The 15,981-nt window shown below is 47.5% G+C and overlaps 1 protein-coding gene across 2 annotated transcripts; it reads right to left on the minus strand.

The window, feature by feature from the left end:
- Positions 1-4,126: 4,126 nt before the first annotated feature.
- Positions 4,127-15,696, minus strand: TTC9C (tetratricopeptide repeat domain 9C). 2 transcript variants are annotated; one of them, XM_009246237.4, is made up of 4 exons: positions 14,490-15,696; positions 14,140-14,403; positions 7,154-7,336; positions 4,127-4,480 (listed from the first exon to the last, which is right to left on the minus strand). In XM_009246237.4, the coding sequence occupies exons 2-4, from the start codon at positions 14,375-14,377 to the stop codon at positions 4,386-4,388; spliced, it is 516 nt and encodes a 171-aa protein (XP_009244512.1). In that variant the 5' UTR covers positions 14,378-14,403; positions 14,490-15,696; the 3' UTR covers positions 4,127-4,385. The 2 variants fall into 2 exon arrangements, with proteins under 2 accessions (XP_009244512.1, XP_024111707.1); XM_024255939.3 differs by lacking the exons at positions 14,140-14,403; positions 14,490-15,696 and adding an exon at positions 9,533-9,712.
- Positions 15,697-15,981: the final 285 nt, after the last annotated feature.

Raw genomic sequence — 15,981 nt, forward strand, 5'->3', positions numbered from 1 at the left:
GCCTTTGTCATTTCCCTGTTCATTAAGATTTCCATTAGGAGCTGGGCTTCTCAATAAAAACGCAAATGTAAGCCTGACCCTGTGCTATCTCTTAGCAGCACTAATGAAAGGATTAGTGCAACAAATTTTTTTTGTTTTGTTTTGTTTTTTGAGACGGAGTCTTGCTCTGTAGCCCAGGCTGGAGTGCAGTGGCGCGATCTTGGCTCACTGCAAGCTCTGCCTCCCGGGTTCACGCCATTCTCCTGCCTCAGCCTCCTGAATAGCTGGGACTACAGGTGCCTACCACCACGCCCGGCTAATTTTTTGTATTTTTAGCCGAGATGGGGTTTCACCGTGTTAGCTAGGATGGTCTCGATCTCCTGACCTTGTGATCCACCCACCTCAGCCTCCCAAAGTGCTGGGATTACAGGCGTGAGCCACCATGCCCGACCAGTGCAACAAATTTCTAAAATGCATTTTTAAATACCAGTTTTATTTTTTCCTCATTGATGCAGAAGATAGCTTACTGTAACATCAAGTGTTTGAAATAAAAAGAAAATGAGAACACGAAACCATTGTAAAGCAAATAAAACATGCAATCATGACAATATTTTGTCAATAAACCTAGGCCTAGCAATTTAAGAAGCTTAGAAGAGGAATAAGGTATTTTACTTTTGTTTGTTCTGTCCTTGGACTTGATTGATTGATTGATTGATTGATTGAGACAGAGTTTTGCTCTGGTTGACCAGGCTGGAGTGTAATGGCATGACCTTGGCTCACTGCAACCTCTACCTCCTGGGCTCAAATGATTCTCCTGCCTCAGCCTCCTGAGTAGCTGGGATTACAGGCACATGCCACTACACCTGGCTAATTTTGTATTTTTTTTTAAGTAGAGATGGGGTTTCATTATGTCCGTCAGGCTGGTCTCGAACCCCTGACCTCAGGTGATCCACCCACCTTGGCCTCCCAAATTGCTGGGATTGCAGGGGTGAGCCACTGCGCCTCTCCTATCCTTGGACTTAGGAAAAGTTTTTCTTGTAAGCTGATGGTTGTGTTCTTTAAAGGTATAGGGAAGAACAAAGAGGAGTCTAGCCCATTGAGAAAGGGGGTGTTATTGATAAAGGACTAAAGTATATGTTTTTTTTTCCCTGAAATCTGTTTGCTCTGTGGTTATATGACGGTTAATCACATGCTTATTGCCACCACTTATAAAGGTAGAGGCTGTGCTATATATAGTCTCATCTATGTAGTACCCACAACATCATAGACATTATCCACCATGAAAAAACAGAAACAGAATAACAAAGGGGCTCCTGGTTGATGGAGCCTCCTACTGAGCCAGGACTGCACCATACTGCAACTTGCACCCATATCCAACACAGCTTCCAGAGAGTTCTATCAGGTGTTTAAAAGGCACTAAGCAAGAAATGCCCTTCCTCATTTTTGTTTTGTTTTTTGAGATGGAGTTTTATCTTGTTGCCCAGGCTGGAGTGCAGTGGCATGTGATCTCTGCTTACTGCAACCTCCGCCTCCTGTGTTTCAAGCGATTCTCCTGTCTCAGCCTCCTGAATAGCTGGAGTTACAGGGTGCGCGCCACCACACCTGGTTAATTTTTTCTATTTTTAGTAGAGATGGGGTTTCACCATGTTGACCAGGCTGTTCTCAAACTCCTGACCTCAGGTGATCCAGCCTCCCAAAGTGCTGGGATTACAAGCATGAGCCACCGCGCCCAGCCTGTTTCTCTTCTCTGTGAGGACCTCAGCCCTTGCAAAATATGAGATGACAGGTAAAGGACAGATTTGTTTTTATTTTGCTCTATTATGTATATTTCTTTTTTTTTTGAGACAGTCTCACTGCCGCAGGCTGGAGTGCAGTGGTGCAATCTCAGATCACCACAACCTCCGCCTCCTAGGTTCAAGTGATCCTCCCGCCTCAGCCTCCCCAGCAGTTGGGATGACAGGCACCTGCCATCACTCCTGGCTAATTTTTGTATTCTTAGTAGAGATGGGGTTTCGCCATGTTGGCCAGGCTGGTCTTGAACTCCGGACCTCAAGTGATCCACCCGCCTCAGACTCCCAATGCGTTGGGATTACAGGCTTGAGCCACCATACCTGGCTAGTATGTATGTTTTTTAGAAGATGTGATAATCTTTTTTTTTTGAGACGGAGTCTCTCTCTGTCACCCAGGCTGGAGTGCAGTGGCGTGATCTTGGCTCACTGCAAGCTCCACCTCCTGAGTTCACACCATTCTCCTGCCTCAGCCTCCGGAGTAGCTGGGACTACAGGCACGTGCCACCAAGCCCGGCTAATTGTTTTTTTTTTTTGTATTTTTAGTAGAGACGGGGTTTCACTGTGTTAGCCAGGATGGTCTTATTATTTTTTTTTTTTTTAGAGAAATGAGGATACTATAGATATGCACCTATTAAAATTTAAAATGTTCACTTAGGTGTTTTCTTTGGCATGAGGTCTGAAGGGTTTATTAAATAAATACTTAAATGCTTTACTCCAAAGGTTTTAAAATAGTTTAATGAAAAAATAAATATAGTGTATTAATGATCTAAGTATGAGAAATAGCAAGGACAAAATAGCAAATATTTTTGTAGGGGATAAGGAATCTGAATGTGTGTGGAATATTAAGGTGAATAAGAAATTAATTTAACGGGGGCTGTGGCGGGGGGTGGGAGAGCATGAGGAAAAATAGCTAATGCATGCTGGACTTAACACCGAGGTGATGGGTTGATAGGTGCAGCAAACCACCGTGGCACACGTTTCCCTATGTAACAAACCTGCATATCCTGCACAGGGATCCTGGAACTTAAAATTAAAAGAAAAATTAAAAAATTAAACAAAATGGTTACTTTTGGCCGGGCATAGTGGCTCACACCTGTAATCCCAGCACTTTGGGGACCCGAGTGGGTGGATCACTTGAGGCCAGGAGTTCAAGAGCAGCCTGGCCAACATGGCAAAACCATGTCTCTACTAAAAACGAAATACAAAAAGATTAGCCGGGCGTGGTGGCACGTGCCTGTAATCCCACCTGCTTGGGTGGCTCAGACACGAGAATCGCTTGAACCTGGGAGGCAGAGGTTGCAGTAAGCCAAGATGGCACCACTGCACTCCAGCCTGGGCAACAGAGTGAGACTCTGTCTCAAAAAACAAAAAGTTACTTTAGTATATTTGGGCTTATTTATTTATTGAGACATGTCACTCTGTCACCCAGGCTGGAGTGCTGTGTCTGGATCTTGGCTCACTACAACCTCTGCCCTCCAGATTCAAGCAATCCTCCCATCTCAGCCTCCAGAATAGCTGGGACTACAGGTGACCATCACCAGGCCCAGCTAATCTTTGCATCTTTTTTTTTTTTTTTTCTTTTGAGATGGAGTCTCGCTCTGTTGCCCAGGCTGGAGTGCAGTGGCGCGATCACGGCTCACTGCAAGCTCCGCCTCTTGGGTTCACACCATTCTCCTGCCTCAGCCTCCCGAGTAGCTGGGACTACAGGTGCCCGCCACCACGCCCGGCTAATTTTTTGTATTTTTAGTAGAGACCACTGTGTTAGCCAGGATGGTCTCAACCTCCTGACCTTGTGATCTACCCGCCTCAGCCTCCCAAAGTGCTGGGATTACAGGCCTGAGCCACTGCGCCCGGCCATCCTTGCATCTTTTATAGAGACAGGGTTTCACTGTGTTCCCCAGGCTGGTCTCGAACTCCTGGACTCAAGCTATCTGTCCACCTCTGCCTTCCAAGTGCTGGGATTACAGGCGTGAGCCACCATGCCCAGCGTGGCCCATTTATAATTGTCTAGTTTCCAGTACCTGGGACCACAGGCGTGCGTCATCTTGCCAGGCTAATTTTTGTATTTTTAGTAGAGACAGGGTTTTACCATGTTGGCCAGGCTGGTCTTGAACTCCTGACCTCAGGTGATCCGCAGTCCTCAGCCTCCCAATGTGCTGGGATTACAGGCATGAGCTAGAGCGCCAGGCCATATTTCCCACTTTGGTTTGGGCTTCTGAAAAACTAAAGGAAGACACTTCTTTCTGCCTATCCTTACTATGTCATTCTCTGCAAGCCGTCGCCTCTGTATATAAGTACATCTAACAACACTGTCATGAAAAATCTATACCAGAGATATGATTAATTCCACCCACAGGTGATGTATGTTTTCTGATTATATTTCTCAAGCCAAATATCTGCAACAATAACATGTATTGAAAGGTATAGAAATAAACAGATGGATAGACAGAAAAAGACTCAGACTGTCTAAGTAGTGAAGTTTGTGCAGAACTAGGAACAAAAATCCATCTGGGTCAGAGGTATAGGGTTAATTTCTCTTGCTGAGGCTCAGGTTTCTCCTTCATGCATGTTTAATGGTCCACCTAAGTTCAACTGGAGGAGCATCTTTCTTCTTTGTTAACCAAACATGCCCAGGTAGAGCTGCTTCTCTTTTCTATGGTAGCTGCTGAGTTCTGACTGTGTCAGCTGGAGGTACCGCCGGACGTTGGCATCTTGGAAGATGATGGAGAAGCAATTAGAAACAGTTAGAGTCAGTTAAGACCATAATCATACCTTGTGGCAGGAGAGAATGTCAACATGCTCCCATTTTAAAATCTCTCCAAGATCTGAATATATCGCAACCATTCTATGCAATAGTAAATCTCATTAATTAACAACATTTGGAATTGAAAAAAACAATCTCCGTCCTGGCTGCTAATTTTTATTTATTTATTTATTTATTTATGAGACAGAGTCTCGCTCTGTCACTCAGGCTGGAGTGCAATAGCATGGGATCTCCACTTACTGCAAGCTCCGCCTCCCAGGTTCAAGCAATTCTCATGCCTCAGCCTCCTGAGTAGCTGACATTACAGGCATGCACCACCATGCTCAGCTAATTTTTGTATTTTTAGTAGAGATGGGGTTTCACCATGTTGGCCAGGCTGGTCTGGAACTCCTGACCTCGTGATCCACCCGCCTTGGCCTCCCAAAGTGCTGGGATTACAGGTGTGAGCCACCACGCCTGGACACTGGTTGCTAATTTCATAATGAAAGCAAGAGCGATGAAGCAATTATCATTAAAATAGAGCCTCTAAAAATACTATTCATATAGGTGGCAGTTAATTTATGTATTTGATGGTGAGAAACATGAACAAATGGCTTATATTTTATATCTTTATGAATTCATAATGGCGTTCTCATTCATTTAGATGAGATTTTACTGCACTGCTATACATTTGGTGACTGCTACTAGCATCCAGTGGCTATTGTAAGCCAGAATGCAAAAGGGAGACAATTTTCAGTGCTCAACCAACCAACACAGAAATGAGTCTCTCATCTGCTTCGCAATATCCTTTTTGCCTTGGAAACAAAGTAAGTCCCAAATTCTCTCTCAGCAGGACTGCCCTTTTTCTAGGTCATACCTGGGGTTAGCTGAGCTAAAAGATAAAAATGATAGCTAAACCAAAGGCCAGACCCCATTTGGAGAACTGGCAGAATGAGAATTATCAAGTGTATTTGTTGGCATTCACACATCCTATTCCAATCACTGTTTTTTTGTTTTGTTTTGTTCTGTTTTTGAGATGGAGTCTCCCTCTGTCTCCCAGGCTAGAGTGCAGTGGCGCGATCTTGGCTCACTGCAAGCTCTGCCTCCCGGGTTCACGCTATTCTCCTGCCTCAGCCTCCCGAGTAGCTGGGATTACAGGCGCCCGCCACCACGCCCAGCTAATTTTTTGTATTTTTACTAGAAAGGGGGTTTAATCATGTTAGCTAGGATGGTCTCGAACTCCTGGCCTCACATGATTTGCCCACCTTGGCCTCCCAAAGTGCTGGGATTATAGGCATGAGCCACCATGCCTAGCCTCCAATCACTCTTAAAGACCAGGAAAGGAACTTGAAAAACACTGTTTTTTCTTTTGGGATGGAGTCTGGCTCTGTCGCCCAGGCTAGAGTGCGGTTGGCACAATCTCGGCTCACCAAAACCTCTGCCTCCTGGGTTCAAGCGATTCTCCCTGCATCAGCCTCCTAAGTAGCTGGGATTACAGGGGCCTGCCATCACGCCCATTTTTTTTTTTTTTTTCTTTTTTTCTGAGACGGAGCCGCCCTCTGTCCCCGAGGCTGGAATGCATTGGCTGGATCTCAGCTCACTGCAAGCTCCGCCTCCCAGGTTCACACCATTCTCCTGCCTCAGCCTCCCGAGTACCTGAGACTACAGGCCCTCACCACCACGCCTGGCTAATTTTTTGTATTTTTAATAGAGACGGAGTTTCACCATGTTAGCCAGGATGATCTCGATCTCCTGGCCTCGTAATCCGCCTGCCTCGGCCTCCCAAAGTGCTGGCATTACAGGTGTGAGCCACTGCGCCCGGCCACACTCAGCTAATTTTTGTATTTTTATTTTTTTTAGTAGAGATGGGTTCCGCCATGTTGGCCAGGCTGGTCTTGAAATCCTGACCTCAGGTGATCTGCCCGCCTTGGCCTCCCAAAGTGCTGCGATTACAGGTGTAAGCCACCGTACCCAGCCCAGAAAAACAACACTTTTTTTTTTTTTTTTTTTTTAAAGACAGAGTCTTGTTCTTGTTGCCCAGGATCTTGGCTCACCGCAACCTCCGCCTCCTGGGTTCAAGCAATTCTCCTGCCTCAGCCTCCCAAGTAGCTGGGACTACAGGCATGCGCCACCATGCCTGGCTAATTTTGTATTTTTAGTAGAGATAGAGTTTCTCCATGTTGGTCAGGCTGGTCTCGAACTCCCGACCTCAGGTGATCCACCCACTTTGGTCTCCCAAAGTGCTGAGATAACAGATGTGAGCCACCCCACCCGGCCTGCCTATTTTATATATATATTTATGTATATTTATAAATAAAAGCACATTGATATATATTTATATATTAAAATAGGCATACATATATATATGAAACAGACATATCAACATATATATTGTGTATGCCTGATTAAGCATCAACCCCCTACACATGAAACTAATAATACTGCTTTTCTGTGGAGACAAGAACACAAGAGTGGAAAAAGGTCTGTTCATCGTATACTTTTTCAGTTTGAATTCCCAATCATGTGAATGTATTACTTATTGAAAATAATACATTGGCAAAGTAAAATAAAACCCCCTTTCCACAGATCCGCCCCAGCAAGACAATTTTGTCTTTACCATTTCAAAGCCCTTCTCGCTTACCTTTAGGCTGCCTATTCACGGCAGCCAGGAGGTAGTGGCGGGCCTGGTCATAGTCCTGCAGATGGAAAAAGGCCACTCCGGCCCGATACAAGGCCTTGGCATTATCAGGCTGTCGTTCCAGGACTTTCTGACTATATTCTCTCACTCGTTCGTAGTTCACGGGCTCCATCTGAAGGAGACAGGCTAATGGGCCAAATGAAAAGAGAGAAGAGGGAGGAGGGGCTCGTTACACCAGGTTCCACTGGCCAGCTCAAGACAGTACCGAACAGGGTGGTAACAACAACATTCAGTCAACAAATGCTAAAGTGTCTCCCATATGCCAGACACTCTTCTACACTCTGGGGATGCAGCAGTGAATAAAAGCTTCACATATCGGCCAGGTGCAGTGGCTCATGCCTGTAATCCCAGCACTTTGGGAGGCCGAGGCGGGTGGATCACCTGAGGTCAGGAGTTCGAGATCAGCCTGACAACATGGAGAAACCCTGTCTCTACTGAAAATAAAAATTAGCCAGGTGTGGTGGTGCATGCCTGTAATCCCAGCTACTTGGGAGGGTGAGGCAGGACAATTGCTTGGACCTGGGAGACAGAGGTTTCGGTGAGCTGAGATTGTGCCATTGCACTCTAGCCTGGGGAACAAGAGCGAAACTTCGTCTCAAAACAAAACACAACAAAAAACTCACATATCTTGTAATCTACTTCAATATTTACTGATTTTCTGCTACACATTTAGTACCGAGTTAGGCTTGGCTATAAAGCTGGTAAAAACATACTTTAAAATTTATTTAAAACTCAGCTGAGCATGGTGGCTCATGCTGCAATCCTAGCACTTTGGGAGGCTGAGGTAGGAGATTCGCTTGAGCCCAGGAGTTCAAGACCAGCCTGGGCAACATAGTGACACCCTCCCCTGTCCCTTTTTTTTGGCAGGGTATTCACTGCAGTGTTATAAGAAGTGTATTCCGAATAACAAATGTATTCTTTATTATTATTTTTTTAAGACAGAGTCTCACTCATCAGCCAGGTTGGAGTGCAGTGGCATGATCTTGGCTCACTGCAACCTCCAGGTTCAACAAATTCTTCTGCCTCGGCCTCCCAAGTAGCTGGGATTACAGACATGTGCCACCATGTCCAGCAAATTTTTGTGTTTTTAGTAGAGATGGGGTTTCACCATGTTGGCCAGGCTGTTCTCAAACTCCTGACCTCAAGTGATCTGCCCACCTTGGCCTCCCAAAGTACCGGGATTATAGGCATGAGCCACTATGCCCAGCTGAGACCCTATTTTTTTTTGAGACGGAGTCTCGCTCTGTCGCCCAGGCTGGAGTGCAATGGCGCGATCTCAGCTCACGGCAACCTCCGCCTCCTGGGTTCAAGTGATTCTCCTGCCTCAGCTTCCCAAGTAGCTGGGATTACAGGCACACACCACCATGCCCAGCTAATTTTTGTATTTTTGTAGAGATGGGTTTTCACCATGTTGGCCAGGCTTGCCTTGAACTCCTGACCTCAGGTGATTCGCTCGCCTCAGCCTCCCAAAGTACTGGGATTATAGACGTGAGCCACCCTGCCCAGCCCCCCATTATTATTATTTTTTTTTTTGAGATGGAGGTCTTGCTCTGTCACGCAGGCTAGAGTGTAGTAGCGTGATCTTGGCTCATCGCAACCTCTGCCTCCCAGGTTCAAGTGATTCTGCTGCCTCAGCCTCCTGAGTAACTGAGGTTATAGGCGCTCACCACCATGCCTGGCTAATTTTTGTCTTTTTAGTTCAGATGGGGTTTCACCATGTTGGTCAAGCTGGTCTCAAACTCCTGACCTTGTGATCCACCTGCCTCTGCCTCCCAAAGTGCTGGGATTACAGGCATGAGCCACCGTGCCCGGACCCATTAATTTTTTATATAAAATTAGATATGCAGTGAGCCGAGATTGTACCACTGCACTCCAGCCTGGGCTATGGAGCAAGACTCCATCTTAAAAAAAAAAAAATTAGATAAATTATAATTTTTTAAAAAACAAACCTTCATTGTATCTCTTCTACCTAAGGCTCTATGTCCTGAATCCCCCATTTCACCACAGTTCTTATACTGCAGCTTTGTTAATAATGGTTGCCATTAATTGTCAGGAAATGGCAAGCACTGTGCTATGTGCTTGATATAAACTGTCTTGTTTAATCTTCGCATCTACACTATTAAATAGGTGTTACTATCTTCATTTAGTGGATGAAGAAATCAAGACTCAGAGAAGTAACTTGTCCAAGATCTTACAGGTTCTAGGTGGAATGAATATGAAATTTGAATGTTCTCTAACTCCAAAATCATCATTCTCAATAACAATACAGTATATAACTTCACTATTCTCTTGGATGACTTAATGAGACCTTGAAATACAAACCTGCGGAGGAGTCAATTCAGGCAATTCAGGTCAATGTTCTGCCTTTTTACGACTAAGAAGGGAAACACACTCCCTATTTCACAACTGTGGGAATTAAACATAGTATTATTAAATCATGGTGCTGAGAAAGACCAAGAATCAGCACTGATGAGCACATTAAAGGGCCTGTGCTGATGTCTGTATCCCTTCTACAACATCCCCACCAAGTGGTCAAAAAAAAAAAACAAAAAGTGGAGGAATACACAAGAAACAAGTAAATGAATTTCTTTGTTTGTTTGTTTTTAGACGGAGTCTCCCTCTGTTGCCCAGGCTGGAGTTTATACTTAGCTATTTCCTCAGAGGTCAACCAATCTATCACCCTTGCTCATTAATTCAACAACCAGTTCTTGTGCATTGACCATGTGCCAGTCACTGAGCTAGAAGCAGAGCATGAGAGGAGCAAGGCAGTCATCTTGATGATTAAAGAGGTTGAGGCCAGGTGCAGTGGCTCATGCCTGTAATCCTAGTACTTTGGGAGGCTGAGGCAGGCTGATCACTTGAGGTCAGGAGTTCAAAACCAGCCTGGCCAACATGGTGAAACCCCATCTCTATTAAAAATACAAAAAAATTAGCCGGGTTTGGTGGTGGGCGCCTGTAATCCCAGCTACTCGGAAGGCTGAGGCAGGAGAATCGCTTGAACCCGGAAGGCAGAGGTTGCAGTGAGCCGAGATCACGCCACTGCACTCCATCCTGGGTGACAGAGTGAGACTCTGTCTCAAAAAAAAAAGTGGAGGAATACACAAGAAACAAGTATATGAATTTTTTTGTTTGTTTGTTTTTAGACGGAGTCTCCCTCTGTTGCACAGGCTGGAGCACACTGGTACGATCTTGGCTGACTGCAACCTCCGCCTCCCAGGTTCAAGCGATTCTCTTGCCTCATCTTCCCAAGTAGCTGGGACTACAGGCACCCGCCACCATGCCCAGCTAATTTTTAAAATATTTTTAGTAGAGATGGAATTTCACTATATCAGCCAGGATGGTCTCCATCTCCTGACCTCATGATCTGCCTGTCATGGGCTCCCAAAGGGCTGGGATTACAGGCGTGAGCCACCGCACCTGGCCCAAGTAAATTAATTGTTTTTTTTGAGACGGAGTTTTGCTCTTGTTGCCCAGGCTGGAGTGCAATGGCGTGATCTCGGTTCACCGCAACCTCTGCCTCCCAGGTTCAAGCAATTATCCTGCCTCAACCTCCCAAGTAGATGCGATTACAGGCATGCCCCACCACACCTGGCTAATTTTTTTGTATTTTTAGTGGAGATGGGTTTCTCCATGTTGGTCAGGCTGGTCTTGAACTCCTGACCTCAGGTAATCCGCCCACCTCGGCCTCCCAAAGTGCTGGGATTACAGGCATGAGCCACCGTGCTCAGCCCAAGTAAATTAATTTTTCAAGTGCTTTAAGAGGCTGGACGCAGTGGCTCACGCCTGTAATGCCAGCACTTTGGGAGGCTGAGGCAGACGGATCACGAGGTGAGGAGATCGAGACCATCCTGGCTAACACGGTGAAACCCCGTCTCTACTAAAAATACAAAAAATTAGCCAGGCGTGGTGGCGGGCGCCTGTAGTCCCAGCTGCTCGGGAGGCTGAGGCAGGGGAATGGTGTGAACCCGGGAGGCGGAGCTTGCAGTGAGCCAGAATTGTGCCACTGACGCCAGTCTGGGCGACAGAGTGAGACTTGGTCTCAAAAAAGAAAAAAAGTGCTGGCCAGGTGCAGTGGCTCACACCTGTAATCCCAGCACTTTGGGAGGCCAAGGAGGGAGGATCACTAGGTCAGGAGATCGAGACCATCCTGGCTAACAAGGTGAGACCCCGTCTCTACTAAAAATACCAAAAAAAAATAAGCTGGGCGTAGTGGCGGGCGCCTGTAGTCCCAGCTATTCGGGAGGTTGGGGCAGAATGGCATGAACTCAGGAGGCGGAGCTTGCGGTGAGATCACGCCACTGCACTCCAGCCTGGGTGACAGAGCAAGACTCTGTCTCAAAAAAAAAAAAAAGTGCTTTAAGAAAAATAAAACTACGCTGGGACAGAGAATGAATGAAGTCAGAGTGCTGTTTGCTTATGCAAGGCTTTTTGGTAGGAGGAATGGGGGGACACAGTCTTACTTGCTCTGTCGCCCAGGCTGGAGGGCAGTGGCCCAATCTTGGCTCACTGCAGCCCCGGCCTCCCATGCTCAAGACATTGGCCCACCTCAGTCTCCAGAATAGCTGGGACTACCGAGAAGCACAACCATGCCGGGCTAATTTTTGTATTTTTTGTAGAGACCGGGTTGCGCCACGTTTCCCAGGCTGGTCTTGAACTCCTTGGCCTACCAAGGTGTTGGGATTACAGGCGTGAGCCACTGCACCAGCTACAGAAGGCTTCTCTAAGGAATCAACTTTTGAGTCCAAATCTGGATAAGTGTCATTCAATGTACAGGGCATTCTAGCTGGAAAAACAGCCTACAAAGCGTGAAGGTGGAAATGTACTTTGAACATTAAGTGTATAAAAGGGCCAGTTCGGGAAGGGCATGGTGGCTGACACCCATAATCCCAGCACTTTGGGAGGCCGAGGTGGGCGGATCACCTGAGGTCAGGAGCTCGAGACCAGCTTGGCCAACATGGCAAAACCCCGTCTCTACTAAAAATACCAAAATTAGCCAGGCATGGTGGCAGATGCCTGTGATTCCAGCTACTTGGAAGGCTGAGGCAGGAGAATCGCTTGAACCTGGAAGGCAGAGGTTGCAGTGAGCCGAGATCACGCCACTGCAGTCCAGCCTGAGCAACAGAGTGAGACACCGTCTGAAAAAAAATAATTAATAAATAAAATAAAAAATAAGGCCAGGCGTGGTGGCTCACGCCTGTAATCCCAGCACTTTGGGAGGCCGAGGTGGGTGGATCACCTGAGGCTGGGAGTTTGAGACCAGTCTGACCAACATGGAGAAATCCCATCTCTACTAAAAATACAAAATACATGGTGCCACATGCCTGTAATCCCAGCTACTTGGGAGTCTGAGGAAGGAGAATTGCTTGAACCCGGGAGGCGGAGGTTGCGGTGAGCCAAGATCGTGCCATTGCACTCCAGCCTGGGCAACAAGAGCAAAATTCAGTCTCAAAAAAAATAAAAGAGCTAGTTGGTTCTGGGACCTCGAGGTGAGTTTGGATTTTCTCCTAAGTGTGATGAGATGCCAATGGGGTGTTTCAGGCAGTGACAGGATCTGATTTCCTTATCTGTAAAATGGTGATAATCCTTGCAGTTTTGTGAAGATGGCAGATATCTATAAATGACTGCCCAACATGTTATAGGCACTCAATAAATAAAAATTACTGGGCCGGGTGCAGTGGCTCATGCCTGTAATCCCAGCACTTTGCGAGGCCGAGGCGGGCGAATCACCTGAGGTCAGGAATTCAGACTAGCCTGGCTAACATGGTGAAACCCCGTTCCTACTAAAAATACAAAAAATTAGCCGGGCGTGGTGGCAGGCGCCTGTATCCCAGCTACTTCAGAGGCTCAGGCAGGAGAATCACTTGAACCCGGGAGGAGGAGGTTGCAGTGAGCCGAGATCGTGCCACTGCACCCCAGCTTGGGCGACAAGAGCGAAGCTCTTCTCAAAAAAAGAAAAAGAAAAAGAAAAATGAGGAAAAGCTATACGACCCACTAAATATAAGGGATCTAAACTACCAGCTAAAGAAATGAACGTGTTTCACAAATATTAAATGTCCCTTAAATAAACAATGGCCTGACCTTAAGAATAGTTTTTCCCTATAGCATGCAAAATTACCTAAAGCTATCAGCAATACCCAGAAGGCTGTTAGAAATGCAAACTGGGGCTGGGTGCGGTGGCTCACGCATGTAATCCCAGCACCTTGGAAGGTGGAGGCGTGTGGATTACCTGAGGTCAGGAGTTCAAGACCAGCCTGACCAATATTATGAAACCCCATCTCTACTAAAAATACAAAAATTAGCCGGGCGTGGTGGCGCATGCCTGTAATCCCAGCTACTCAGGAAGCTGAGGAAGGAGAATCGCTTGAACTCGGGAGGCAGAGGTTGCAGTGAGCCGAAATCACGCCACTGCACTCCAGCCTGGGCAACAAGAGCGAAACTCCGTCTCAAAAAAAAAAAAATTAGCTGGGCATAGTGGCTGGCGAGCGCCTGTAGTCCCGGCTACTGGGCAGGCTAAGACAGGAGAATTGCTTGAACCCGGGACGGGGAGGCTGCAGTGAGCCCAGACCGCGCCAGTGCACTCCAGCCTGGGAGACAGAGCGAGACTCCATCTCAAAAAATAAATAAAATAAAATAAAATAAAATAATAAAGAAACGCAAACTGGTAGGCCCCACGTCAGACCCATCCGAATCTCTGGGGATGGGGCCGAGGAATTTGTGTTTTAACAAACTCTCCCAGGTGAAGTCTGAAAAGCCCTCCTCTATGGCAACTTAATTACAGCCGCACAGATTGGCAGATTATTCCTATTCATGGCAGAATAACTGGATGACAGTAAAAAAAAAAAAAAAAAAGCGTTTTTTTCCCCCAATGTTCACAGATGTTCATGTTCCTGTCTTAATGCTCTCTAGCCACCCTTTAGCCCCGTTCTTACCAGCTAGATTGTTATAGCAGTCTGTCTGGGTGGTATGCAGTATGTTTTCTTGTTCAGGCGTGAGGGCCGGGCCCTGAGGTCCGAGATTAGGTAACGGAGAGGGCAGACTCGGATCTAGACCCCGCAGCTGAAGCAGAGCTCGATGGTACCTACTCACAGCATCTCGGTACTTCCCTTCCCGGTAGCGCTGGTTCCCTTCCTCCTTGTACAGCTGAGCCTCCTGCAGACGCTTCTCCATAACTGTCGCCCACGGTTCTTGCGGAACTGGGAAGTGAAGGAGCAAATGAAGCTCTGGGGTTGGGAGCAAAATAACTGACTGTAGCAGCCAATTTAAGGAGGCAGAAAATTACCCTTCTTCCTGGAGGATCCCCCAACAGGGACCTGCGGTTTGCTTGTTTCTACTCACAGCCCCACCTCTCCTTTCTGCAGTCTTTTTCTCAAGAAGTGCAGGCAAGTAGTTAGGAAGGGGATGTGGGAATAACGAAGCCAAACATTAAGTGACTTCCTAAAGAGGCGATGTGGAGGTGAGGAGACTTTCCGAAGAACTCAAGCAAGGCCCTACTCAGGAATTGTTGCGGGCGTGAGAACGCCGGGGACACTGGCTTCCGCCTTTCTATTGGACCCGCCCCCTCCCCGACCTGGAAGTAGAACGGAGTGGGCGGGACTAGTGCTAAAACTCCAGGGGCTTGAAGCAATTCTAACTCTTCTTCCTTATTCAACATTTATTTGTTGACGTCAGTAAATAAACTGGGAAGCCGAGGTGAACCACTAGCGAGACTGAGGTGTCCACATAAGCGTCACAGCTGCAAGCCCACCCGGTGCCGCGACCAGTTCCTCGCCCTCTGCAGATGCCCAAGCCTGGAAGTCTCCTGGGCTTCGATTTACCAGCAGGAGCAAGGAGAGGAAAGGGTCAAATATGCGTACAGTTTAGTATCTTGAAGGGTCGCGCGCATTACGCCACACCACCCAATCAGAAGAGGCTCCGGAAAAATAATCCCGCAGATACGACCCCGCCTCCTCAGCGGACCAACCTGGAAGAAAAAAAAAAAAAAAACAAACCCCTGGCAACTTCGCCAATTGGAAAAATCCGGACGATCACGGATGACCAATCGGAACGGCAAATGACGATTCAAGTTGTCCAATAAGAGAAAAAGGGCGAGGTCAAGGGCCTCTGTTGCTGGGTAGAAGTTGAGGCGTTGAGAAAAAAGGAGGGTCCGAATTACAGTATTTTTTCGTTCTCGGGAGCCGTTTTGCTTCCTAGCCAGAAAAACAATTGCTAGTAGGCTTCCGTGTTGCAACACATTCTCTTCTGACTTTTTTTTGTCATTACTGCTGCAAGCACAGACAATAGGGAAAAGAGATTAGCGACCTCTAAGACGCCACAGCACTTGGAAGTCAGACGGAAGTAAGGGTGGTGGGAGGGGCATGGCATCGGGGAGCTCCGGGCGGCTGCGCAGAACCCCCCAGCTGAAAGTACAGAAAGACCGGCGCACACACGCTTCCGTGCTACGAGGCACTTGAGCCGCAGCCAGCCTTGCCCGTCTTGGACTCCACTGCGGCTGCGCGATAAAAGCACCGGCGGCGATTGGCCCGGGGACGCCAGGGGGCGGGAGGAAGCGGGAGGAATTCCGTCGTCCTCCGCGCGCGCCTGCCCGCGGCTGGGGAACCGAGGGCCTGGAGGGGAAACAGCTCCCCGCTGCGTTGTTTTGGGCTCCGTGAGCCCAAAGTGGGAGGGCAGACGAAGGAGAAGCAAACACTGCGCAGTGGGACCGTGCGCGGCCTCCGCTCCTGCGTGCGTGCGCTCGCTCGCGCGGGCTCAGTGCTGGCGCGTGAGGCGGAGGC

Source organism: Pongo abelii, chromosome 9, assembly GCF_028885655.2.
Source record: "Pongo abelii isolate AG06213 chromosome 9, NHGRI_mPonAbe1-v2.0_pri, whole genome shotgun sequence".
NCBI lineage: Eukaryota > Metazoa > Chordata > Mammalia > Primates > Hominidae > Pongo > Pongo abelii.